The sequence below is a fragment of the Phyllostomus discolor genome, chromosome 5, assembly GCF_004126475.2.
Source record: "Phyllostomus discolor isolate MPI-MPIP mPhyDis1 chromosome 5, mPhyDis1.pri.v3, whole genome shotgun sequence".
NCBI lineage: Eukaryota > Metazoa > Chordata > Mammalia > Chiroptera > Phyllostomidae > Phyllostomus > Phyllostomus discolor.
Genome location: NC_040907.2, coordinates 99978363 through 100004347, shown reverse-complemented (window position 1 = coordinate 100004347; position 25985 = coordinate 99978363). Strand labels below are relative to the sequence as shown.

The window sequence follows — 25985 nt, the reverse complement described above, 5'->3', positions numbered from 1 at the left end:
AGTTTAAAGACAGAGGGCTTAGTGCGTTTAGGCCCTGGCTCTTTTGCTCATTGTGACCTTGGGCAAGTATCTTAACCTCTCTCTACATTGGTTGCCTCATATGTGAAATAAGGATAATAATCTTAATTCATAGGGTTTTTGAGGATATTAAAATGAGATAATATGTGTACTTCAGACATTGCTCAGTTGGCACATTAGTAAAAGCTTAATAAATCTTAGTCATCATTATCATTATTGATATCATTTGACATGTTGTTTAGGAATGAAGATATTTATATTATACATTTACTGTAGGAAATATTATTAAATGTTTAAGATGCTATCAGTAGTTAAGGCAATTTTTTCTATATGACAAGAAGATATAATTTTAAGTATCTTTGTAAGTAACTCTGCCTTTTTTTAATGCACTGCATTACCTAATGATATCTTTACCTTATAATACTTAAGTTTGTGGTTTGTGAAAATTTGTTTGTATCTAGTTACCTGTAGTTTTGTAGACAACCTATAAAAATTTTAACTTTTTTTTCTTTTAGGGTCCAGTTTATGGCATGAATAGGCTTCCACCTCAACAGCATATTTATGCCTATTCACAACAGATGCACACACCACCAGTGCAAAGCACATCTGCTTGTATGTTCTCTCAAGAGATGTATGGTCCTCCATTGCGTTTTGAGTCTCCTGCCACAGGAATTTTGTCACCCAGGGGTGATGATTACTTTAATTACAATATTCAACAGACAAGCACAAACCCACCTTTGCCAGAACCAGGCTATTTCACAAAACCTCCAGTTGCAGCTCATGTTTCAAGATCTGCAGAATCTAAGGTTATAGAATTTGGTAAAACTAATTTAGTTCAGCCTGTGCCAGATGAAGGAATAAGGCCATCTTTGACAACACCTGTGCATACAACACAGCCAACTCCTTTTAAATTTAACTCAAACTTCAAATCAAATGATGGTGATTTCACGTTTTCCTCACCACAGGTTGTGACACAGCCCTCTTCTACGGTTTACAATAACAGTGAAAGCCTTTTAGGTCTTCTGACTTCAGAAAAACCTTTACAGGTGCAGGGAGATGGTTACAGTGCAGCAAAAGCTGGTCAAACAATTGGACCTCGAAATACATTCAATTTCGGAAGCAAAAGTATGCCTGGAATTTCATTTACTGAAAACATAGGCCCAAATCAAAAGAATTCTGGTTTTCGTCAAAGTGATGATATGTTTATATTCCATGGTCCAGGGAAATCAGTAGTTGGAACATCTGCTCCAGAACTGGCCAGCAAGAATCATGAAGCAGATGGAGGGAGTGCCCATGGTGATGATGATGATGATGGCCCTCACTTTGAGCCTGTGGTTCCTCTTCCTGATAAGATTGAAGTAAAAACTGGTGAGGAAGATGAAGAAGAATTCTTTTGCAATCGTGCAAAGTTGTTCCGTTTTGATGCAGAATCCAAAGAGTGGAAGGAACGTGGAGTTGGCAATGTAAAAATACTAAGGCATAAAACATCTGGGAAAATTCGCCTTCTAATGAGACGAGAGCAAGTATTGAAAATCTGTGCAAATCATTATATCAGTCCAGATATGAAGCTGACACCAAATGCTGGGTCAGACAGATCTTTTGTATGGCATGCTCTTGATTATGCAGATGAGTTGCCCAAACCAGAACAACTTGCTATTAGATTCAAAACTCCTGAGGAAGCAGCACTTTTTAAATGCAAGTTTGAAGAGGCTCAGAATAATTTAAAGGCCTCAGGAGTAACAGTAGCCACAACAACAAATAAGGCTATGAGAATCTTAAAAGAACCCACAAGTTATGACAACAAAGATATTTGCAAATCTGATGCCAGAAACATGAATTTCGAATTTCAAGTAGCAAAGAAAGAAGGGTCTTGGTGGCATTGTAATAGCTGCTCCTTAAAGAATGCTGCAACTTCTAAGAAATGTGTTTCATGCCAGAACCTAAACCCAAGCAATAAAGAGCTCTTTGGCCCACCGTTAGTTGAAACTGTTTCCACTCTTAAAACTGGCCCAGAAAACCTTCCAGAGAGGTTTGCATTGATGGTTCCAAAGGAAGAAGGTCACTGGGATTGCAGTATTTGCTTAGTGAGAAATGAGCCTACTGTATCTAGATGTAATGCATGCCAGAATACAAAGTCTACTAACAAAAGTGGATCTTCATTTGTTCAGCAACCTTCTTTTAAATTTGGCCAGGGAGATCTTTCTAAGTCTGTTAACAGTGATTTCAGATCAGTTTTTTCTATAAAGGAAGGACAGTGGGATTGCAGTGTATGCTTGGTACGAAATGAAGAAAGCTCTACAAAATGTGTTGCTTGTGAGACTTCAAGAAAACAGAGTTTACCTACTTCTGTTCCAGCATCTGTTTCTTTTAAGTTTGGTGCTTCAGAGATAAGTAAAACTCCAAACAGTGAATTTGAAGACATGTTTGCTAAAAAGGATGGGCAGTGGGATTGCAGTGTATGCTTGGTACGAAATGAAGCAAATACTACACAATGTGCTGCTTGTCAGAATCCTGGTAAACCAAGTCTGTCTACTTCTGTTGGTCCAGTACCTGCCTCTTTTAAGTTTAGTACTTCAGAGGCAAACAGTGTCATAAAGAGTGGATTTGAAGGAATGTTCACCAGGAAGGAAGGACAGTGGGATTGCAGTATATGCTTAGTGCGAAATGAAGCAAGTACTACCAAATGCATTGCTTGTCAGAACCCAAGTAAACAAAATCAGCCTACTTCTGCTATTCCAGCACCCGCCTCTTCAGAGACAAGCAATGCCACAAAGAGTGGATTTGAAGGAATGTTCACCAAGAAGGAAGGACAGTGGGATTGTAGTGTTTGCTTTGTGCAGAATGAGAGTTCTTCCTTAAAATGTGTGGCTTGTGATGCCTCTAAACCAACACATAAACTTATTGCAGATACTCCTTCAGCTTTCACATTGGGCTCAAAAACTAAGTTAAATGACTCTTCTGGAAGTCAGGTGGCAACAGGATTTAAAAGCAACTCTTCAGAAAAAGCTTTTAAATTTGGCATCACAGAACAGGGATTTAAATTTGGGCATGCAGATCAAGAAAATACACCTTCATTTACATTTCAGAGTTCTTCTAATACAGACTCTAAGTCAACAGTAGAAGGATTTAATTTTTCCATTCCTATGTTTGCTGGTGGATTTAAATTTGGCATTCAGGAGCCAGGAAATCAAGAAAAGAAGAGTGAAAAGTCCCTTGAACATGACAGTGGTTTTCAGGCTGAGTGTGTTAGCAGTGAGAAGAATGGTTGTGGTATGATTTTTGGTCAAACTGGAAGCACTTTCACCTTTGCAGATCTTGCAAAATCAACTTCAGGAGAAGGATTTCAATTTGGCAAAAAAGATCCTAATTTCAAGGGATTTTTGGGTGCTGGGGAAAAATTATTCTCATTGCAAAGTGGTAAAGTGGCTGATAAAGCTGATAGTTCTACTGACATTGAGAAAGATGACGATGTTTATAAGACTGAGGACAGTGATGACATCCATTTTGAACCAGTAGTTCAGATGCCTGAAAAAGTAGAGCTTGTAACAGGAGAAGAAGATGAAAAAGTTCTTTATTCACAGCGAGTAAAATTATTTAGATTTGATGCTGAGATAAGTCAGTGGAAAGAAAGGGGTTTGGGGAACTTAAAAATTCTCAAAAATGAAGTCAATGGCAAACTGAGAATGCTGATGCGAAGAGAACAAGTACTAAAAGTGTGTGCTAATCATTGGATAACAACTACAATGAACCTGAAGCCTTTGTCTGGATCTGATAGAGCATGGATGTGGTTAGCTAGTGATTTTTCTGATGGTGATGCCAAACTAGAGCAGCTGGCAGCAAAATTTAAAACACCAGAGCTTGCTGAAGAATTCAAGCAGAAATTTGAGGAATGTCAGCGACTCCTATTAGATATACCACTTCAAACTCCCCATAAACTGGTGGATACTGGCAGAGCTGCCAAGCTGATACAGAGAGCTGAAGAAATGAAAAGTGGACTAAAAGATTTTAAAACATTTTTGACAAATGATCAAATGAAAGTCACTGAGGAAGAAAATAAGAATTTAGATGTAGGTGCTACCAGTGTTTCTGACATAACCACTAAGCCAAATCCTGAAAACACTGGGCTGACATTAGAGTGGGATAACTATGATTTAAGGGAAGATGCTTTGGATGATAGCGTAAGTAGTAGCTCAGTACATGCTTCTCCACTGGCAGGTAGCCCTGTGAGAAAAAATCTCTTTCGCTTTGGTGAGTCAACAACAGGATTTAACTTTAGTTTTAAATCTGCTTTGAGTCCATCTAAGTCTCCTGCCAAGTTGAATCAGAGTGGGACCACAGTTGGCAATGATGAAGAGACTGATGTTACTCAAGAGGAAGAGAGAGATGGACAGTACTTTGAACCCGTTGTACCAATGCCTGATCTAATTGAAGTGTCCAGTGGTGAGGAAAATGAACAAGTTGTTTTTAGCCATAGAGCAAAACTCTATAGGTATGATAAAGATGTTGGTCAGTGGAAAGAAAGAGGTATTGGTGATATAAAGATTTTACAAAATTATGATAATAAGCAAGTTCGCATAGTGATGAGAAGGGACCAGGTATTAAAACTTTGTGCCAATCACAGAATAACTCCAGATATGGCTTTGCAAAGTATGAAAGGGACAGAAAGAGTATGGGTGTGGACTGCATGTGATTTTGCAGATGGAGAAAGAAAAATAGAACATTTAGCTGTCCGTTTTAAACTACAGGATGTTGCAGACTCATTTAAGAAAATATTTGATGAAGCAAAAGTAGCCCTGGAAAAAGATTCTTTGATAACACCTCATGTTTCTCTTTCGACCACTCCCAGAGACTCACCATGTGGCAGAATTGCTGTAGCTGTGTTAGAAGAAACCACAAAAGAGAGGACAGATTTACTTCAGGGTGATGATATAGCAGATGCAACATCAGAAGTTGGAGACGTGTCTGTCTCATCTGAACCAGCAACAAAAGCAGTAGTTTCTCCTCCAAAGTTTGTGTTTGGTTCAGAGTCTGTTAAAAGCATTTTTGGTAGTGAAAAATCAAAACCATTTACATTTGGAAACAGTTCAGCTACTGGGTCTTTGTTTGGATTTAGTTTTAATGCACCATTAAAAAATAATAGTGAAACTAGTTCAGTGGTCCAGAGTGGATCTGAAAGACAAATGGAATCCAGTAATTGTGAAGAGTCAGAAAACTCTGATATTAAGCAGTCTTCAGATGGCAAAGTCAAAAATCTCTTCGCTGCTTTTCCAAAGGAAGAATTCTCAACTAATTACACATTTAAAACACCAGAAAAGGGTAAGCACTTAGTCTCAATAGATTAAGCAGGATTTTTAATTTACATTTTTCTTTTTAATGTTTATCTTGATGCAGGCTCTTTGTAGGATACTAATGTTTTACTAAAAGTAGGGTCATAACACATTTGCACAGAGTTTTTTTCCTCCAGAAAGTATTTTGCCTCCAAGTGTTCAAACAGGAACAGTATTTGTATAAGTTATTTAGGAGATTTTAATAACTGGAAGATACTTATGTCATGTTTAGCGGAGAGCACATGAACCCAATGCAGTATTGAAGTTTAGTCACTCATATACTTGAATCATGAATGTTAATGAGTCTGTTTTTTATTGTTATTTTCTTGTCACTGAAAAGAAAAAAAAACATGACACTGAGATGTTCACATTTTATGTAAGGTAATCTTGCCAGTATTTATTAAATGAGCAAAGAATGAATCTCTTGGAGAAATGCATATAAAATGACCAAATCAGTATAAATTGAGGGACTGTGGCTTCTTGTAAAGTCATATTCACTTTGATTATCAAAATGTTCAAAAACTAAATACTCTTTATTTTCTAGGATTTAATTTTAGTCTTTTTAAATCTAATCCAATGGCTTTTTGGACCAGCACCCCTTCCTCACAGCCTGAGAACAAAGGTATAGAGTGAGCATTCTCAGTATGAGATGACATCAGTTTTGTTAGCAGCTGGTAGTCTTTAGCGAAGTAACTGTGGCTGTATGAGATTCAGTACTTAACACTACAGTGTGCATGTTAAAAAGTACCAGTTGAAAAGCAAATAACTTTTGACTGGTTGTATAATACCTTTTAATGCTTTTTTAAAAATGTACTTGGATGTCATTGTTTTTTTTTCAGTGTTGTATAACATTATTTTGAGATAGGTTTATGTGGTCTTTACCTTTTGCTGCTTTGTACTTCCTGTTATTTTCTGTTCTGCTTAATGAAGAAAGACCTGTGGTCTATCTAACCTTTATCTTTAGTCACTAATGTCAGCTTGTATCCAAATCTATGATGGTAACAGCATGTATACAACATGATACAGAGTATCCCTTTAGAGCTGCTAGTTTAGTCATGTTTTAGAAAAATAATAGTATTTGAAAGCAGACCCCATTTTTAACATTCACCATTATATTTTTGGTATGTTACACATACATAGTACAGATCTTTTGTAAAAGACAGTGGGATAATAGAAGATGGGATCTCTTAAAGACCACAAAGACACATTTAAGGACATTAAAACTCACTCCTAGTGTCTAAAAACATATCTTGAGTAGCCCAACTGTGTTATGGGTTGCCAAACAAGCACACTTGATGTGGAGACAATTCTTGATTTCTGGGACTTCCGTTTAAAGTATATTAATTTCACTACTAGCTGAAGCAACTCCTATGCTTTATTTTAAAGGATGTAGTCTTTGAGAAATTGTGTGAAAAGTGTGGGCTTTTTTTCAGTAAAAGGTATATACTTACACGCAGACTCTGTGGGCCCTAGGTTAAGAATCCCTGGCCTAAGAGAAATTTATCTATACACTGTTTTGGGACAAAGAGCATCACTGTTTCAAGTCTGAGTATGTCACCATCCCAAAGAATCTTAGAGATGAAGACTTTAGACATGAAGAAACTAGGACCCAGCAGGTTGTCTGATAATGCCCACGCTGTCTTTACCAGCTCACAGCAGAACTGAAACCAGAATCTGTTCTTATGGTGTGTTTGTACTATCACTAGCTAGGAATTGACACTCATGTTATTGTAATGAAGGAGAGTGAAAAGCAAGTTTAATGTTGTAAAAGGGCTAGTTCTCCAGATCAGCAACATCCCATATAAATAAATACGACCTGTGTGTGTAATTTAAAACTTGCAGTAGTGATATTAAAAAATAAGAAATAGGTGAAAAGTGAAAGGATGAAATTAATTTTATTACCATATTTTGCTGTGGATAATGTTCACTTTTTACCCAAAGTTTTGAGGGAAAAATAAGGATACATGTTATACATGGGTAGTACTAATTTTGTATTTATATAAATGTTTTAAATTATTTTATTAAAAGAATTATTAAAAGTGTATCTGTTAAAAGTGTAACTCTAGAAAGCAATAATGATATCATATGCAAAATAACACCCTGGAATATGATAGTTTGTTTATAAATATAAATAAGTAAATAATTGAATTAAAAATTAAAATGGAAGATTTTTTTCCCCTGAAAGTTTGGGCAAAAAATGTGGGTGTGCATTATACACAGGGGCACACTATACATGGCAAAATGTGGTATTCAGTTTAACTCATTGTATCCAAAGTACCATTTAAACTTATAGTCAGTGTTAAAAACTGAGATACTTTACATTCTTTTTGGTACCAAGTGTTTAAAATCCGGTGTGTATTTTTGTACTTGTAGCACATCTCTGTTTGGACTGGCCACATTTTAAGTGCTTATTAACCACCTGTGGCTAGGCTACCATATTGGACAGTGCCAGTTGGTACATAACATGCTTCATGAATTGCTTACTTTTTCATTTATCAGTTTTGATAGTCAGAAATCCTTTCTTTTCGACCAAAGCAGATTGCTTGAAAAAATCTTTTTCTCTCCATGTTTTTTCCTTTGTTTTCTTGTTGTCCTTGTTGATTTTTTAGCTATAAAAATTGTCTTAAATTCTTACGGTATTACTGATCTATAGGATAACAGTTTTCATTTGATTTTATCTACCATTGTGCTTTGACACATGCAAAACTGGATGTAACTCAAATCATCTGCCATCCTTGGCAATTGTTAACTTCTCTGTGAGAACTAATCAAAGTAGGCCTTGCATTAGTTTCATATTTACACCACTTTTTACTTATGATTGCCTTAATCTTTTTTAGTTGTTGAAAATATATGCAGATTTTCCCAAACTATTGTTTAGTATGTAAAATATGATAATGGTAGCACTTTTTTAAATACTTGTTTAAATTATAGCCATTAATAGTAATTTTTTTCAATGATCATTAAGTAAAAGCATGATTCTTTTTTTGTTTTTTAGTAGATTCTGTGTTCACTAACAATTTCTGATAGAATATTAAATTCTATAAATTAATGCCTACTACTAATTCTAATTCATTATTATGTAGAGTTGAATCCACATCAGAATATATGTGTTTTTATCAGTATCCTATTTTAACCTAAAGATAAATTCATGGTTTTTATTTCCATTAGAATATTGATGTTAATACTTATTTAACCCCTTGTCTTCATCAATTTTTTTGACTTGTGTTATAGCAAAAGAGAAGAAAAAACCTGAAGACCCTCCCACAGAGGATGATGTTCTCATTGTGTATGAGCTAACCCCAACTCCTGAGCATAAAGCTCTTGCAGGCAGACTTAAACTTCCTCCAACTTTCTTCTGCTATAAGAATAGACCAGATTATGTTAGTGAAGAAGAAGAGGATGGTAAATCTTTTGTTATTTTAAAAGTATTCTGTTCATACTAATGTTAGTAATTAAGAGGTGTGGTTAAATTATACTAAGCCTGCTTTTACAACCGATCACTGCGATCCTTGCAGACAGATGGTTATTCTAAATGTAAGTCTAAACAGTCAGTGGATGTAATGATTGAAAGAATTGTACTTATTTATTAAGTAAGCATATTTTAGATGGCTACCATGAGCAGGGCAGGCATTTTGAAGGATTTGAAAACAATTATAATTTCCTTGGAGTCCTAGAGGGATGGAAGAGGGATAAGATGGACAGGGGCTCCATTAAGGAAAACTTTGTGTGCCATATCAGAGTTTTTTGGCAGAGGAGCTACAGAAAATTTTCAGTAGGACCAATTGGATAGTCATATAAAGGTTTGGGTTGTGGGACATGGAGGTAGGTAGATGAGCTAAAGTGATAGAGCAGCTTCAACAAGAGGAGAGCCTCAATGAAAGTTCTAACAGTAGAAGAGGCATTGTGATGTAGAATTGGCAAAATTGCTGTTTGGATGTGGGGCATAAGGAAAAGTGTAAAGTTGGAGATCATTTCTAGATTTCTGGCTAGGAAAACTTCTGACAGTAGAAATTCTTTTATTTAATAAAAATCAATTATACTTGAAGATGAAGATTTTGAAACAGCTGTCAAGAAACTTAATGGAAAACTCTATCTGGATGACTCAGAAAAATCTAAACCATTAGAAAGAAAACTAACAGGTATGTTAAGTTAAAATTACTATTTTTAAAAGATTTTATTTATTTAATTTTAGAGATAGGAAAGGGAGGGAGAAAGGGAGAAAAACATCGATGCTTGAGGGAAACATTGATTCATTGCCTCCTAACACACACACCAACCAGGGACCAGCTGGCAACCCAGACATATGGTCTGACTGGAAATCGAACCAGTAACCTTCATCTTTGTGGAACAATGTTCAACCAAGAAAGCCACATCAATCAGGGCTTTTTTTTTTTTTTTTTTTAAAGAGGGGAAGAGTTGGGGAGAAACATCCACGTGAGAGAGAAACATTAATTGGTTCTCTCTCATGTAGCTGATGGGGGACCAAACCCACAACCTAGGCATATGCCCTGACCAGGACTTGAACCTGCAACACTTCAGTTTATGGGATGATGATGCTCCAACTGAGCCACACTGGCCAGGGAAAAATTACTATATTAAAAAAAAATAGATTCTAGTTAAAAGGAACCTCCCAATCTGATTATTCTGGTAATTACCATATTTATTTATGTAATATGCATGTGGTGGTTTGTATTATTTTAAAATAATATGAAGTGAAAAATACTGTTTTGGTAGTTCTTGTTCTTTATTAGCACTTGTTACCTGATTCTGTAACGTGTAGATTTTATTGAAGGCCATTGTGGCAGAATAGTTGGACTTTGCCTGCTTTTATCTTAACTTTCTTTTGCTTGTGTTGTTACTGGATTTTCAGAAAATGAAAAAGAATGTATTATTATTTGGGAAAAGAAACCAACAGTTGAAGAGAAGGCAAAAGCAGATATATTAAAACTTCCACCTACATTTTTTTGTGGAGTCTGCAGTGATACTGATGAGGACAATGGAAATGGGGAAGACTTTCAGTCAGAGCTTCAAAAAGTTCAGGAAGCTCAAGTAAGAACACCACCATTGTTTTCCTTCTGGTTCAGTTGACTTTGTTGATGGAATAAAATAGAATGTTCTTTCCAGATGGTATTAATGGGTTGTGGCTAGCAAGTGGATTAGGCAGCCACCAGTCAGCTATGCCCAGAGAAGGAGGAATTTTGTTTCACATGTTACCAAACCCAGCCAGTGCAAGAGGCTGTGGTGGGGAGGGCCAACTGCTCACCACCTACCAGGCAAACTCCAAAGACAGAATTTCCTGGAAAGGATTGGAACCTTTTATTTAACAATAATATAATTTGAAATAATAGCAAATTTCTGCCTCAAATCCTGTTTGCCCTAAGACATCCAAAGAAAATCACCCTGCCACCCTCTGCCAGCTCAGTTCAAGGTTGCACCAGGAACCTCTTTTCTCACCCAATAATATTATAAACATAGGTGGCTTAGCTGGTTTCCAGTTGCTGTCAGCCTTTAGGCATCTTTAGGAGTCTATGCCTTCAGATGTCCTACTTGGCAGTTGCTGTCCTCTTCCTTCTGGCTGCTGCTCCCCAGTGTGTGTGTGTGCCTGGCTGGACAGGACCCACCTAACAGCTCCAGTTGCTGCCACAGCTTTCTGCCCTCCCCCACACATTGGTTACAAGGCCCTGCCCAGGCTGGAGCAGCCAAGAGGGGGCAGGAAACTGCTGCTGACAGACATGTGCTAGAAGTGGGTGGGTGGTGGCCACTGACTGGCCCAAAGGGCTGGAGTCCAGAGCCCCCTCCCCTCCCCTCCCTTCCCCTCCCCTCCCCATCTTACCATCCCCCAGTTCCCAGAGTCCACGAACTCTAGTCCCTAGGAGCTGGAAAAGGAGGGCAGATGGAAAAAGTAGTAGTGTTTCTGCACTGCTTTTTAAATCCTTTCCCCCAAAATCCTTTGTTCAGCAAGTGTGTGTTGCCAGGATCACGCATATGTGCAGCCCCTCCCCCATTTTGGGGGGTGTCCCTGTTACATATATACACAACTATAAAGGTTCATCCTTCTGTATGTAGGGTTTTGGGGGATTGGGGTGTAGCATGGACTATGCAGATAATTCTAAGAATGCCTACCGCAATACCAACCAGGAACTGTATTAAGTGGTTCATTTTTCATACAGGTTAGTTTATTCGAGGGTGGGCAGAGTGGATAGGAAATAGCATTTGAAACGTAGTCCCCTTGGCTTATATTGTTCCTTGCTTTGTCAATAATTTTATTTGATTACTTTTTTAGCTCAAATGTAGTGATAATTTGACTATCATCACCTTGGGTTTTAATTTGTATTGTATAGAAACTGGAAGACAAGGTCCCTATCTAGTAGTTTTTTTACAATGTAATACTGACAGTATTCAGAATAGTTCCTTGCCCCCTCAAGTAATACTATTTTATTGTTGGGAAGGTGGTTAAAATGAAATAGAGTCCTGGAGTTAGTTATGAATGCAGTGATTTAATTAAAGGATGTGTGGCTAGAGAGAGATGTGGTCCAACACATGGTCTGTGTCTGTAAGAAATTTGCTGTCCTTTATAGTCTGTGACTAAGGAGTCTAGCTGGCCTACTTTTTTTCAGCTGTCCATGTAGGATGTGCCAGCTATTCAGAAGATTTAAACTTACTTATCAGTGCATATGTACTAATGGCTATCAGCTAATGTAATGACATCACTTTCTCATTTATAACTGAATAGATTTATTTGTGGAAGTTCTATGGAAGTTTTTTATCAGTGGCCTCTCTGCTAAATCTAAATAGTTTTAAAATCACCAACATCCCTGGACACTCTGGAACTATATAACATGTAATTTCTGTTAATTATCTTCTTAAATTGCTGGGTGCTAGGGGCTTTATCATGCAATTACTCATTCAGCAAATGCAGTATTAATATAAATTTGGATTTTGAATATTGAAACAATGCAATTCACATGTGGTATTGCTCTTATGTGCAAAACATAAAAAATAAACTTATTTATTATAAAACTTAAAAATAAAAATGAAAAAGTGCCAGTGCCAGTGTGCAGACTGAATTGTACATCATTTATTCTTTTCCCATCTTGTGTTGCCACATTAGCTGGTACACAAGGACTTGGGTATTAATTATTTTTCTTACCCAAGGATATGTTTATTAATTTTAGAGAGAGATGAAGGGGGAGAGAAAGAGGAACACTGGGGTGAGAGAGAAACATTAATTGGTTGCCTTCCATATACACCCCAGCTGAGGTTCAAATTTGTAGTCTAGGTATGTTCGCTTACTGGGATACAAACCTGCAACCTTTTGGTGTATGGGATGATGCTGCAACCAACAGAGCCACCCAGCCAGGGCCGTCTTGATATCTTTTGTCAGTATTTTGTGAACCATGCTGCTCATAGGTGTTGCAGTATCTTCTTTGAGGTGATTATTAAATTATTTTAAAACATTTATCATTTTAAAACTTAAAATTTTCTTATAAAATAGTCTGCAACATTATCATAATGGTCATTAAGTAGTAGTACTAGGGGCTGTCCAAAGTATCTTTGGTTCAGAAGTTAAATGTGATAAATCATTGTAAAGGTTGAAAAAATGCCACAGTAAATTATAATTTTGCAGGGAGTACCCACAGATGAAACAGAACTATTAACTATTAAAGCTAAAATGTGCTGTAATGCAAGGAGATTTCCATCCTTTTAGAATATATTAAATACTTTACACTGTGTGTAATTCATATTGGATTATGCAGGGTCTTCAGATATGAAAATCTCTTGCATGAAATGCCTGTCTACAGTATTTATAAGCATTTACTATGAATTACCATTATGCTGAGGATTGGGGATGCAGTTGTATATGGTTTCTTTCACTTGCTTGTTTCCTAGGGGTATATATATTGCTGCATACAAGATTTACTTCATTTCTTTTTATGGATAATACCACATTTCAGTTATTCATTTATCTGTTGTAGGCTATTTGGATTGTTTCAACTTTTTAGTTATGAATAAAACTTGTGATACTCTAAACCATTTGACACAATAGAGTGAATGATTTTTGTGTTTCAGCACATTAAGAAATAATGATCCCTTTGCATTATTTTTATTTACATAAGTAAAATTCACTTTTGAAGTGTCTATTTATGTGTATGTCTGTATGTTTTCTATGGTTCTTCTACATACCTTAATTTTTGTAATTCCCACCACAGATCAGGCTTTAGAGCAGATCCTTCCTCATGCATAACCTGTGGCAACTGCTGATCTCTTTTCTTTTCTTAAAGATTTTATTTATTTTTAGAGAGAGGAGAAAGGAAAGAGAAGGAGAGGCAATCTGTGCTTGCCTCTCATGCACCCCCTACTGGGTATCTGGCCTGCAACCCTGGCATGTGTATGACTGGGAATAGAACCAGTGACCCCTTGGTTTGCAGGTCCATGCTCAGTCCACTGAGCTACACCAGTCAGGGCTAATTTGTTTTTTGTTTCTGTATTTTTGCCTTTTCCAGACTAACAACTAAATGGAATCACATATGTAACCTTTGGTTACATAAGCTTTTTTCACTCAGCATACCAGCCCCCCCCCCTTTTTTTTAACTAAGTACTATTCCATTATGTGGATGTACCACTGTCTGTTCATTAATTATCGAAGATTATTTCCAGTTTATTTTGCTTTCCTCTAGTTTTTTAAAGTGGAAGTTTATTGATTTAAAACCATTTTTCTTTTCAATAAAAATAATGCTGTAAGATTTTTTCTGAAGAACTGTTTAGCTCTTTCCTACAAGTTTTAATTTTTGGTATTTTCACTTTAATTCAGTTCAAAATGCTTTTCCTTGAGGCATTCTTTTTGAGATGAGATGTACATCAGATAGTGGTATGTTGCTTCCAGATTATTTGGTGATTTTTCAGATATCATTCTGTTGCTGATTTCTAATTTAATCCATTATTTACTTCAAAGTATTTTTAATTGGTTTTGAGACTTTGGACACATGTGTTATTTAAAAGTGTGCTGTTTAATCTAAATATTTTGGGATTTTTCTAGCTATATTTGTTAATTTCTAGTTTAATTCTGTTCTGAACTGAGAGTATACTTCGTATGATTTTTGTTCTTTTGATTTTGTTGAGCTGTGCTTTGTGGCCCAGGTTCTGATTTTGCTTGATACATGTTCCATGTGAGCTTTAAGAGGTATATACAGGGGTGAGCAAAATTAGGTTTTCATTCAACCACCTCATGAAGCAGTGGGGCTAACCCAAGTAGGTCACTGAAATTCAGGTTGTTCAGTGATTTTTCAAAGACTACAATGTGTAAATAATGTAAATACATGTGTAAATAATGAAGGCCTGCAATTTGAGCACTTATGAGATTGTATCTAAAGTGTACTGTGCCATTGTCATATTCTTCTGAGTTAATAAAGCTATTCTAATAATCACAATCTGTTTTTTCCATAGCAACAACTCTAAATCTACTTTTGCCCACTCCTATATTTTCTGCTATACATTTTATAATTTCTGTTACTATATTTTCCATTATAAAATTCCCATTTGACTCTATACCTTCTTCTTCTTTGCTGAGAACTTCTGTCTTATTTGCTTTAAGAGTATTTGTCCTCACCTTTTGAAGCTTTGTTATGATAGCTTTTCTAGTCTGTCATTCAACACATGAATAATTTTATGACATCCCTCACTCCTGGGGAGAGAGAGCTGGCTTTTCTTGGGACTCTTTCCATCTTTGCCACGGACAGCTCGCATTTTCTGGGCTATTCTAGCACCCTGCTGGGATATTAGGGGCAGTGCCGAAAACCTCCCATGATGTTCTCACCACCAGATTGTCCCTCAAGGTTTAATCCTCCTGCTTTCATCAGCTTTCACAGGCTTCTTCTAGTTGCTTTATCTGTTTAAGCTAAGGTTGGTTGTAGATATTGGGAGAGATAGGTTGGAGTGTACAATAAGAGAAAGTGAAGTGTGCTACTCCATTTTGTCTAGAACTCCCAAGACCTAGATTTATTTTAAAATAAGTTATGTGTTCCTTTTTGTCAGTCAGTATTTAATGGTAGTTTCTTGTTACTACTACTTTGCAGAAATCCCGGAATGAGGAAATGACCAGCACAGCTGACAGTATGTCCACAGGTGGGGCGAAAGTGACTGTACCATTTTTATGTAAATATGAAGAACCTGATTCTATTACCAAATCTATTGGTTTGCCATCTATTTTATCTGGAACTGTGGACAAACCCGTCGATTTGTCTGCTGGAAAGGAAAATGATGCAGATTCTACAAGCCAAGGTAAAATTTGATAAATGTTTTCAAAAATCTTCTGTGTATACATTGTATAAAGTACATCTGTATGATTGAAAAGATAGACTTTTAAATGTAGATCCTAGACAATCCCTTTCTTAAAACAAATTTTGAAATCTATAAAGGGGTATAAGATACAATTGTGCTTTCATGGAAATTTTCTTTGTGATAGAATTTTCATTTGTAGTGCTACTCTTATTCATAGCAGTATGTTACAAGCACTACAGTGGATGCCTGGAACTGCAGATAATACTGAACACTGTATATAGTTTTTTCACGTGTGTGTGTGTGTGTGTGTGTGTGTGTGTGTAGATAGATAGATAGATAGATAGATATAGATAGTCATCCCTCTGTATCAGTGGGGGAATGGTTCCACGATTCCCTGTGTCCTGCCCCATAAATACCAAAATATGTGGGCTTACTTATATGCAGGTTCTTTTCAGTAAGTGCTGGAAATGTACTTTCTCTCTCCTATGATTTTTTTTATTGTTGTTCAAGTATAATTGTCTCCATTTTTCACCCACCACTCCCCTGCATACCACCTATCCCTTCCTCGCACCCTTGATCCTCCCAAACTTTGACTATATCCATGTGTCCTTTATACATGTTCCCTGATGACCCTTCTGATTATTTCCCCAGTTACCCTCCCTCCACCCTCCCTTCTGGTTGCTGTCAGATTGTTCTTTATTTCAATGTCTCTGGTTATATTTTGCTTGCTTGCTTGTTTTGTTGATTAGGTTTCCACCTATAAGTGAGATCATATGGTATTTGTCTTTCACTGCCTGGCTTATTTCACTTAGCATAGTGCTCTCCAGATCCATCCACGCCGTCACAAAGTGTAGGAGCTCCTTCTTTCTACTGTATAGGATTCCATTGTGTGATGTACTATCCTTTTTTAATTCACTCATTTACTGATGGGCACTGAAGTTGTTTCCAACATTTGGCTATTGTAATTTGTGCTGCTATGAACATTGAAGTGCATAGGTTCTTTTAACTTGGTGTTTCAGGTTTCTTAGGGTATAATCCCAGCAGTGGAATTGCTGGCTCAAAAGGCAGTTTCATTTTTAGTTTTCTGAGGAAATTCCATACTATTTTCCACAGTGGCTTCACAAGTCTGCATTCCCACCAACAGTGCACTAGGGTTCCCTTTTCTCCACAACCTCACCAGAACTTGTGTGTTGATTTGTTTATGATGGCCATTCAGACCATTCTGAGTGGTATCTCATTTTGGTTTTAAATTGCATCTCTCTGATGGCTAGTGATATCCTTTCCTATATATCTGGGCTCTTTCTATGTCCTCTTTGGAGAAGTGTCTATTCAGGTCCTTTGGCCCATTTTTTAATTGGGTTTTTTTGTCTTCCTGGAGTGGAGTTGTGTGAGTTCTTTATCTATTTTGGAGATCAAACCCTTGTCCAAGGTGTCATTTGCAAATATATTTTTCTGTATGGTTGGTTCCCTTTTCATTTTGCTGACGTTTTCTTTAGTTGTGCAGAAGCTTTTTATTTTTTTTTATGAAGTCCCATTTGTTTATTCTTTCTTTTATGTCCCTTGCTCAAGTGGACATGTTGGTAAAAATATTGTTGTGTGGAATATATGAGATTATCCTGCCTATGTTCTCCTCTAGGACTTTTATAGTGTTGCAACTTATGTTTAGGTCTTTTTGACACCTTGGGTTAATTTTTGTGTATGGTATAAGTTGATGGTTGAGTTTCATTTTTTTGCATGTAATTGTCCAGCTTTCCCAACAGCGTTCTTTGAAGAGGGTATTTTTGCTCCATTTGTGCTTCTTCCCCCTTTGTAGAAAATTAATTGACCATAGACATTTGGGTTTATTTCTGGGCTCCTTATTCTATTCAGTTGATCTATATGTCTGTTATTATGCCAGTAGCAGCTGTTTTGATTCTGGTAGCCTTGCAATACAGTTTGATATCAGGTATTGTGATTCCTCTAACTTTGTTGTTCTTTCTCAAAATTGCTGCAGCTATTCGGGGTCATTTATGGTTCCATCTAAATTTCTGAAATGTTTCTTCTATATCTATGAAATATGTCATTGGTATTTTAATAGGGATTGTGTTGACTGTATAAGTTGCTTTGGGTGGTATGGACATTTTGATCATGTTCTGCCAATCCATGAAGATAGTGTATGTTTCCATTGGTTTATGTCTTCCTTAATTTCTTTCTTCAGTGCTGTGTAGTTTTCTGAGTACAGGTCTTTTACCTCCTGGGTTAGGTTTATTTCTAGGTACTTTATTTTTCTCGTTGCTATATAGCAAATGTTTTTTTTTTTTTTCCTGATTTCTGTTTCTGGTATTTTGTTGTTGGTGTACAAACATGCTTTAGATTTCTGAATATTGACTTTGTATCCCACTGTTTTGCTAAATTCACTTAGTAGATGGAGTAGTTTTTTGGTGGAGTCTGTAGGGTTTTCTACTTACACTATCATGTCATCTGCAAACAGTGACAGTATTACCTCCTTCTTTCCAATTTGGATGCCTTTTATTTCTTTTTCTTGTCTCAGTGCTGTGGCTATGACTTTATATACTATGTGAAATAGGATTGGTGAGAACAGACATCCTTATCTTGCTGATCTTAGTGGGAATGCTTGTACTTTTTGCCTGTTATGTATGAAGTTGACTGTAGGTTTCTAGTATGTGGCCTTTATTATGTTGAGGTATGCTCCCTGTACTCCCACTTTGCTGAGTGTTTTTTATCACAAATGGGTGCTGTACTTTATCAAATGCTTTTTCTGCATCTGTTGATTTGATCATGTAATTTTTTCTTTCTTTTTGTTTTTGTGAAATATTTCATGTATTGATTTGTGAATATTGTACCATCCTTGCATCTCTGGGGTGAATCCCACTTTATCATGGTGTATGATCTTTTTAACGTATTGCTGAATGTGGTTTGTCAATATTTTGTTGAAGATTTTAGCACCTATATTCATCAGCAATATAGGCTTGTAGTAGTGTTCTTTGTTGTGTCTTTTTCTGGTTTTGGGATTATGGTAATGCTGGCTTCATACAAAGAGTTTGGGAGTCTTCTACCATTTGGGGTTTTTTGGAATAGTCTTAGAAGGATAGGGGATAGGTCTAAAATGTTTTATAAAATTCTCTTACTACACCGACTGATCCAGGGCTTTAGTGTGCAGGGAATTTTTGATTGCTGCTTCGATTTCACCACTTGTTTTCCCTCTGTTCAGGTTTTCTGCTTCTGCCTTATTCATTTTTGGAAGATTGTATTTTTCTAGAAATTTGTCCATTTCACCCAGGTTTTCAAATTTCTTGGCATATAGTTCTTTGTGTAATTTCTACAATCCATTGTATTATAGATCTGTTGTTTTTCTCTTCTTTCATTTCTGACTTTAGTTATTTGGGTCCTTTCTATTTTTTCTTGATGAGTCTGCTTAAAGGCTTGTCGATTTTGTTTATCTTTTCAAAAAACCAGCTCTTGGATTCATTGATTCTTAGAATTGTGCTTTTACTCTCTATGTCATTTAATTCTGCTCTGAATTTGGTCATTTCCTTCCTTGTACTCGCTCTGGGCTTTGTTTGTTCTTCCTCCATTTCTTGTAGATGTAGGGTTAGGTTGTTTATTTGAAATGTTCTGTCTTTTTTACTTAGGCCTGTATCACTATGACCTTCCGTCTCAGGACTGCCTTTGCTGTGTCTGATAAGTTTTGGACTGTTTTGTGTTTATTTTCATTTGTTTCCAGAATCTCTTTGATTACTTCCTTGTTCTCATTATTCACCCATTCATTGTTTAATAGCATGCTGTCAGATCTTCTCGAATATGAATGTTTTTGGGTTTTTTCCTTGAGATTGGTTTATAGTTTCAGGCTCTTGTGGTTGGAGAAAATGCTTGATATGGTTTCAGTTTTCCTGAATTTGTAGAGACCTGTTTTGTGTGTTACCATGTATCTATCTTGGAAAATGTTCCATGTGTATTTGAAAAGAATGTCTATTCTGCTTATTTGGGATGAAAGGTTCTCTATATATGGGTAGATACATATTTACGTGTGTGTGTGTATGTGTGTGTATGTAATGGTAGCTAGCTCGAGTCTTTAGTTTCCCATTCAGCTAGCCCCGCATTACCTGTGTAGTCTGCTGCCTTGTGCAAGTCCTCTCAGCCATCCCTGTCTCACCCATGCGGTACCACCTTGCTGTGGGTCCTTTCCACCCGCCTGACTGCCTGTCTCCGTCCCTCCTACCAGTCTGCTGAATGTTTCTTTAATTCGTTGGTTGTCGGAGTTCCACCCATTTTGATTTTCTGGCACATCTGGTTGCTTATTGTTTTTAGATTGGTTATTAACCTTCTTTTGGTTGTGTTTCTACCCACGCCTCCATCTTGACCAGAACCACCCTATGTCTTTTGAGTGGAGCATTTAATCTATGTACATTTAAGCTTATTATTGACAGGTACTTATTTTTCCCCCTTTGTACCTGTGTTCCTCTCTCTCTCTCTCTCTCTCTCTCTCTTCCTCTTCCTCTTAAAGCAGTCTCTTTAGCATATCTTGCAGTGCTGCTTTGGTGGAGCTGTTCTTTCAGTCTTCCTTTGTCTGGGCAACTACTTATTTTGCCCTCCATTTTAGTTAAGAGCCTGGCTGGGTGGAATAGTCTTGGTTGCAGGCCTTTGCTTTTCATTACTTGGAATATTTCTTAACATTCCCTTCTGGTTTGTAGTGTTTCTGTTGAGAAATCTGTTGCTAATCTAGCCAAATGGGGTTTTCTGGTGTTACTTCTTGTATCTCCTTTGTTGCTTTTAAGGTTCTCTCTTTGTCCTTTAAACTTGGCATTTTAATTATGGTGTGTCTTAGACTATAGCCCTCTTTGGGCTCATCTTTTAAAAATTATTTTATTATTTTTTTAAATTTTAATTATTGTTCAAGTAGTCTTTGGGTTCATCTTGATTGGGATCCTCTGTGCTTCCTGAGCTTTCTTGCCTTTTCCTCTCTCCAGGTTCGGGAAGTTTCTGTCATTATTTTTTCAAACAGGATTTCTATCCTTTGCTCCTCTCTTCTCCTGGTATTCCTATTATTTGAATGTTGTGTTTCATGTTTTCTTGTAGTTCCCTTAAATTGTCTTCATATTTTTCGAGTATTTGTTGTCGTAGCTGCTCTTCCTGGGTATTTCTTTCATACCTTGTCTTCCAGCTCACTAATTTGGTCTCTGCTTTATCTAACCAGTTTGTAAGTCCCTCTAGTGTATTTTGTTGTTCTTGTTTTTACTTCAGAAATTGTATTCTTCGTGTCTTCCTGGCTCTTTTTATAGTTTCTATTTCCTTTTTCTTACTCTTGTCATTCCTACTCAGTTCCTTTATAGTTGTCATTGAGTTCCTTGAGCATCCTTATAAACATTATTTGGAATTCTATATCTGATCATTTGCTTGCCTCAACTTCATTTAGCTCATTTATCAAGGCATTTTCTGTCCTTTTGATTGCAGGGGGTACGGTTTGTCTTCCCATTTTAGGTGACTCTTTGTTTCTGCGATTCCCATTGCTCTGCTCTTCCTGCTATATTGTGATAGGAGTTCTGTGAGACTCAGTGGCACAGTCTCTTTGATCTCCTTGTCTAGATGCTCTCTAGGTTTGTTGCCCTTTCTTCCATTTGTGTGGGCTCTCTTGTTGTACTTGTCCTTTTCCTATTGTTGGCTCCTTTTTTTCTGGGATTTCCCCTTCAGTGTGTTTACTGGCATTTACAACTCCCACTTTGTCTTGTGTGTGATCAAGGGCAGAGTGAAGGTGAAATGGAGTAAGACAACGGGAGAATATTCTATGGGATTTAAAGTACTATCAAGTAGAGGACAAATAGGATATCCTTTGGAGAAGTACAGCAATAACCGTGATATTTCACCCAACTAGCCACTTTCTATAAAAGGTGAAAAAGAGATAAGACTCTTATCAGAAGGGAAAAAGAATGTGAGCTGACTCCAGAAAGCTGAGTGCTTATGCTAGGTTAGATAGTGAGATATAGTGAGAGTAAGTGCTAGAAACTTGGCATATTGTGTGAGAGGATAGTTTACTAAAACAGTAATAAAGCTCAGGAAGGTAGTGAAATGGGCCAAGACAGACCAGGGTGAGGTACTGTGTGGGAATTGGAACAAGAAAAAAATGACAAGGAATATATGATCTGTGTAAAAAGAATAAAAAGTGAAAGAGCAAGAGCAGTGTGTTATTGGAATACAATGAAGTGAAGGAAAAGAAATTAAAATGAAATACGAAAGGGAGAACAAAGAAAACCAGTCAAACAATGAAATCAAAGAAAACAGAAGGAATAGAAATAAAAAAATAAATAACAAAAACCTTATTTTTGTTATTATTATTACTTATTATTTTTAATTTTAAAAATAATAAGTAATTATTATTACTTATAATTACTTATTAGTAGTTTGTTTTTAATTTACTTATTTTTAATAAGTAAAAATAAAAGATAAAAAGGGGAACAAAAAACCAAATCAAACGATGAAATCAAACAGACAAAACAAACTAAATGGAAAGAAGAGAAATAAAACAATAAAAATAACAAAAAAATGCAACTTCTGAAGGATAGTAATATGAAACTTGTCTCAGCTGCTGTTAGCCTTCTGAATTCTTTCTGTATCTGTCTTTGGTCTTTTCACAGCTCCAGGTCTTCTTGTCTTACAGTTGAAATAAAAAGGCAAAGCCTCCTACTGACTTTAAACCTGCCAAGGGGGTTTTGCTGGTTTTCCTGGATGCTGTAGGCAGGGGGAGGCTGGGCTCTGTTTTTTTTCTTCCCTGTTGTTCAGTGAGGTTGGGGGCTCAATATGGGCTACAATATTCACAGGTGCCCAGTTTCCAGCCCATGCCCTCATAGTACTGCGGCCCATGCTGTCCACTCTGTGCATATTTGCCAGGCAGGCACCTGTAATCCACCTTGTTGGCCAACCCATTGATTAGTCCCTGGGGTGCATTGAGTGGGTGCAAATTGCCCCCTTCATCCTCATCCTCCCTCTTTGTTGGCCTGGGCACTGCTCTTGTGCGATGTCCCTTCAGGGCAGTTGAGTTCTGCTATTGTAATAAGTCTCTCTGGACCTCCTGAGTCCCTGCTGCCCCCCTTTGATCAATTTGTGATATGCCCTGAGTGGCAGCAAATAGCACCATCCCTCTTCCCTCTTTGGTGGCTAGGAAGCTGTGCTTCAGTGGAAGCTCTAGCTCCAGTAAGAAGCTATGCTCCTTGCATGCACAGCTGCTGAGAGCTGTTTTTGAGTGAATTCCCTGTGGCCAGCTGGTCCTGACAAGCTCCCAGTTTTCCACACAAACCAACTCTCTGACCAGTCCAGAGACTATCTGGGTCATGGCCAGTTGTGGCCCATCTCTAGGTGTCACCTGGTTCCCCAATTTCTCTGGTAGTGTCCCAGCCAACAACAGTCCCAGCTGGGATATGCCTCTGGCTGTGTGTCTCTTACTGCATCTGTCCCCTCAGCAAGTGTAAGCACCTAGGTCTCTCCTGGCAGAGGCCTGTGACTTTCCTACTCTGGAAGGGGAGGGAGCTGCTAAGTTACAGTCATTGATCTGGCTCTTCTCCAAAGCTCTTTGGCAGTGGGGATCTCCAGCACACAGCCTAGGAACCTCCTGGTCAGCCTACAAAATCTCCTTACTATCAGTTTTTAAAAGTACTCTGCAACCTTTGACTTCCAGACTTCACACTAGCTATGATCCTGTTGGCTGTTCACTCTGTTCTTCAGAAGATCTGCTAGGTGTCCCAGTTGGGTGTATGAGCAAGTGGGTTCAGCTCCCATCTGCCTTGCTGCCATCTTCCAGCCTTATGGTTTTCTTAACATTATCCTTTCTCAAGCTTACTTTATTTTAAGAATATGATATATAATACATGTAACATACAAAATATGTGTTCATCAATTTCTGGGCAACGGCAGGCTATTAATAGTTAAGTTTTGAGGGAAGTCACATGTTATTTGTGGATTTTAAATTGTGTTTGGGGGGTTGGTTCCCCTAATCCCACATGTTGTTCAGAGGTCAGCTGTTTTTAAATGTCTTTCTTTTTTAAGTTAAATGAAGTATTTGGTTATAATAATCAATATTTAATATGCTTTACCCCCTTTTCATTTCATTTGATATTAGGAGAGGGGAATATTTTAAAATTGTGTTGCTTTATATGTATACATTCTCTGTGTTACCTAATTTTTTTCAAAGTAGTTCCTGAATAAATTACAAATATTACATGTTTAGGCACTTCGGAGTTTTAAAATGCTAGAAGAGTAAGGTACTTTAGACCTAATACCACATTTTCAGATGGGGAAAGTAAAGCAGAGTAATTAATAGATCATGCAGTTGCACTCTGGCGGAATTAAGATGAGACCCCAAAACTCCTGAAGACCAAATATTTTTTAAAAATCCAGGTTTAATGAGCTTATCATTTATAATAGAGAACACAGAAATTCTTTATGAAGATGTTTCCTAAAATCCTGCCTTTGACTTAATGTTTTAGATTTAGAAGATAGTATTAAGACACAACTGCATGCTTCTTTCTATATCTCATGTAGTATAGATCTACATTACGTTTTTTAAAAAAATTGTATTTGGCATGGTTTTGGTGTAGTGTGTATTGAGAATAGTACCTGTAAACTTAGAAATTCTGAAGAAGCTCAGAATTGTCTGAATTTTGTAACTTTTCTTCAGAGAAATAACCTGAAGATAAATGCTCCACATCCACCCCCCAAACCCTGCAGTAGTGGGAAAGATTCTGCCCCCATTGGCTCTGGGTCCTCGAGAAAACTTTGATATTTAATGTATATTAAATGAAATATTAAATTATCTTTTACTTTTGCCAGTGGAAAGCAAAACGATTTCATTTGGATTTGGAAGCAGCACAGGGCTGTCATTTGCAGACTTGGCCTCCAGTAATTCTGGGGATTTTGCTTTTGGTTCCAAAGGTAAGATTAGGCAAAGGGATTTTAATGATTATGGTACAAAATTTAAGCACAACTGCAACTAGTCCTTTGCCACAGTGTTGTAACTAAGTTGGATATCTCTTCCCCTGTTCCCACCCTCTAGTTTGTTTTTAATAAGGAAGGACTTCTATATTTTACTTTTATTTTTGATGTTTATTACTATAATTATAAGAATTTTCTCTTAATTGTATGTACATGATGCTGCTAGTCCTCCTGTTCTTGAAATGCAGAACCTGGAAAGGTTTGGACTAAACTTGTTTTTGATACCTTCATTGTTCTTTTTAGTTGTACTTTTAGATTTGATTGGTAAATATTGCAAGATTTGTGCACCTGTATTTTTTAAGGAGATTATTTTGTACCTTTCTATTTTTGCAACATCCTTGATTTTAATTAAAGGTCCGTGCTAATTTATTGTGCTAAATTTATAATTGGTCAGCTTTCTTGTCTTTTTCAGTGGCTTTTCTTTTTCTTTTCCTTTTCCCCTTTCTCTTCCTCTTCCTCTCTTTTCTTTTTTTGTCCATTTTACTGTTTTCTGTAGAAAACCCATTTCCTTGTTTCAGGTGTTTGGAATGTTATATTTTCTCATTCTTAGTAATTGTTCTTGTATAAAATGTTTGATTTGTGGAATAAATTCATTGAAGATATATACTTACATGACTAAATCTAATTTAGAAATAGTGTTCTTCCCTATCACATACTTACACTTGTTTTACACCTCCTGGCACTTAAGAAAACACATGTTATATAACACTTTTAAGGATTACCTTCAGATACTATGTTATGTTGGCATTTATAACTTCATGGATGTCAGCTTGCTTTATTTTTTTTTTTGTTTTAATTTATTAAGTAACCTGAAATGACAGAATAACAAACCAATAAACACAGTGGTATAGTGGGTACAATTCTCCACAAAAAATACTGCCAAGTAAAAATTGATGTGCTAGGTTGCTTGTTATAGTACCATATCAATACTCTACAAAGTGTGAAATATGCAAGATTCAAATCTCATCACAGAGACGTGCTTTAAGCCTCACCCACTGACATCACTTCTTATCATCACTTGTTATTTTTCAGTGAGATTATTCAACCTCTTTTAAAAACTACATTTCTTAATTTTATTTGTTGTTAGAGCTGACAGAAGTTTGTGCTTTGTATCTCAGAGAAGTAGCTTTTGGTTTTATCAATTCTTTTTTTTATTTGTATTTTTTAATCATCTTCAGATTTTGCTGTTGTTTTTCTTTAAATTCTTGTTACTTTTTTGTATTGAGTGCTTTCTTTATTTAGTAAGATTGTGCCAACAAGTGCAAAATAGTATTTGAAACCGTAAATCCCCTGGAATCAATTTTCTTTGTATCCCATAGGTTTTCAAAGGGAATCTCTAAACTTTTGTAAATTTCTTAATAATTTAGAATTTAATCTTTCCTT

The 25985-nt window shown here is 36.7% G+C and overlaps 1 protein-coding gene across 1 annotated transcript in view; it reads left to right on the top strand.

Moving 5' to 3' along the window:
- RANBP2 (RAN binding protein 2) overlaps positions 1-25985 on the top strand; it is an 88885-nt gene that overhangs the window by 57947 nt on the left and 4953 nt on the right. The window contains 7 exon segments of the mRNA XM_036026627.1: positions 534-5334; positions 5890-5967; positions 8577-8747; positions 9392-9484; positions 10216-10394; positions 15419-15623; positions 24441-24542. Coding sequence (XP_035882520.1) covers positions 534-5334; positions 5890-5967; positions 8577-8747; positions 9392-9484; positions 10216-10394; positions 15419-15623; positions 24441-24542 — 5629 coding nt within the window.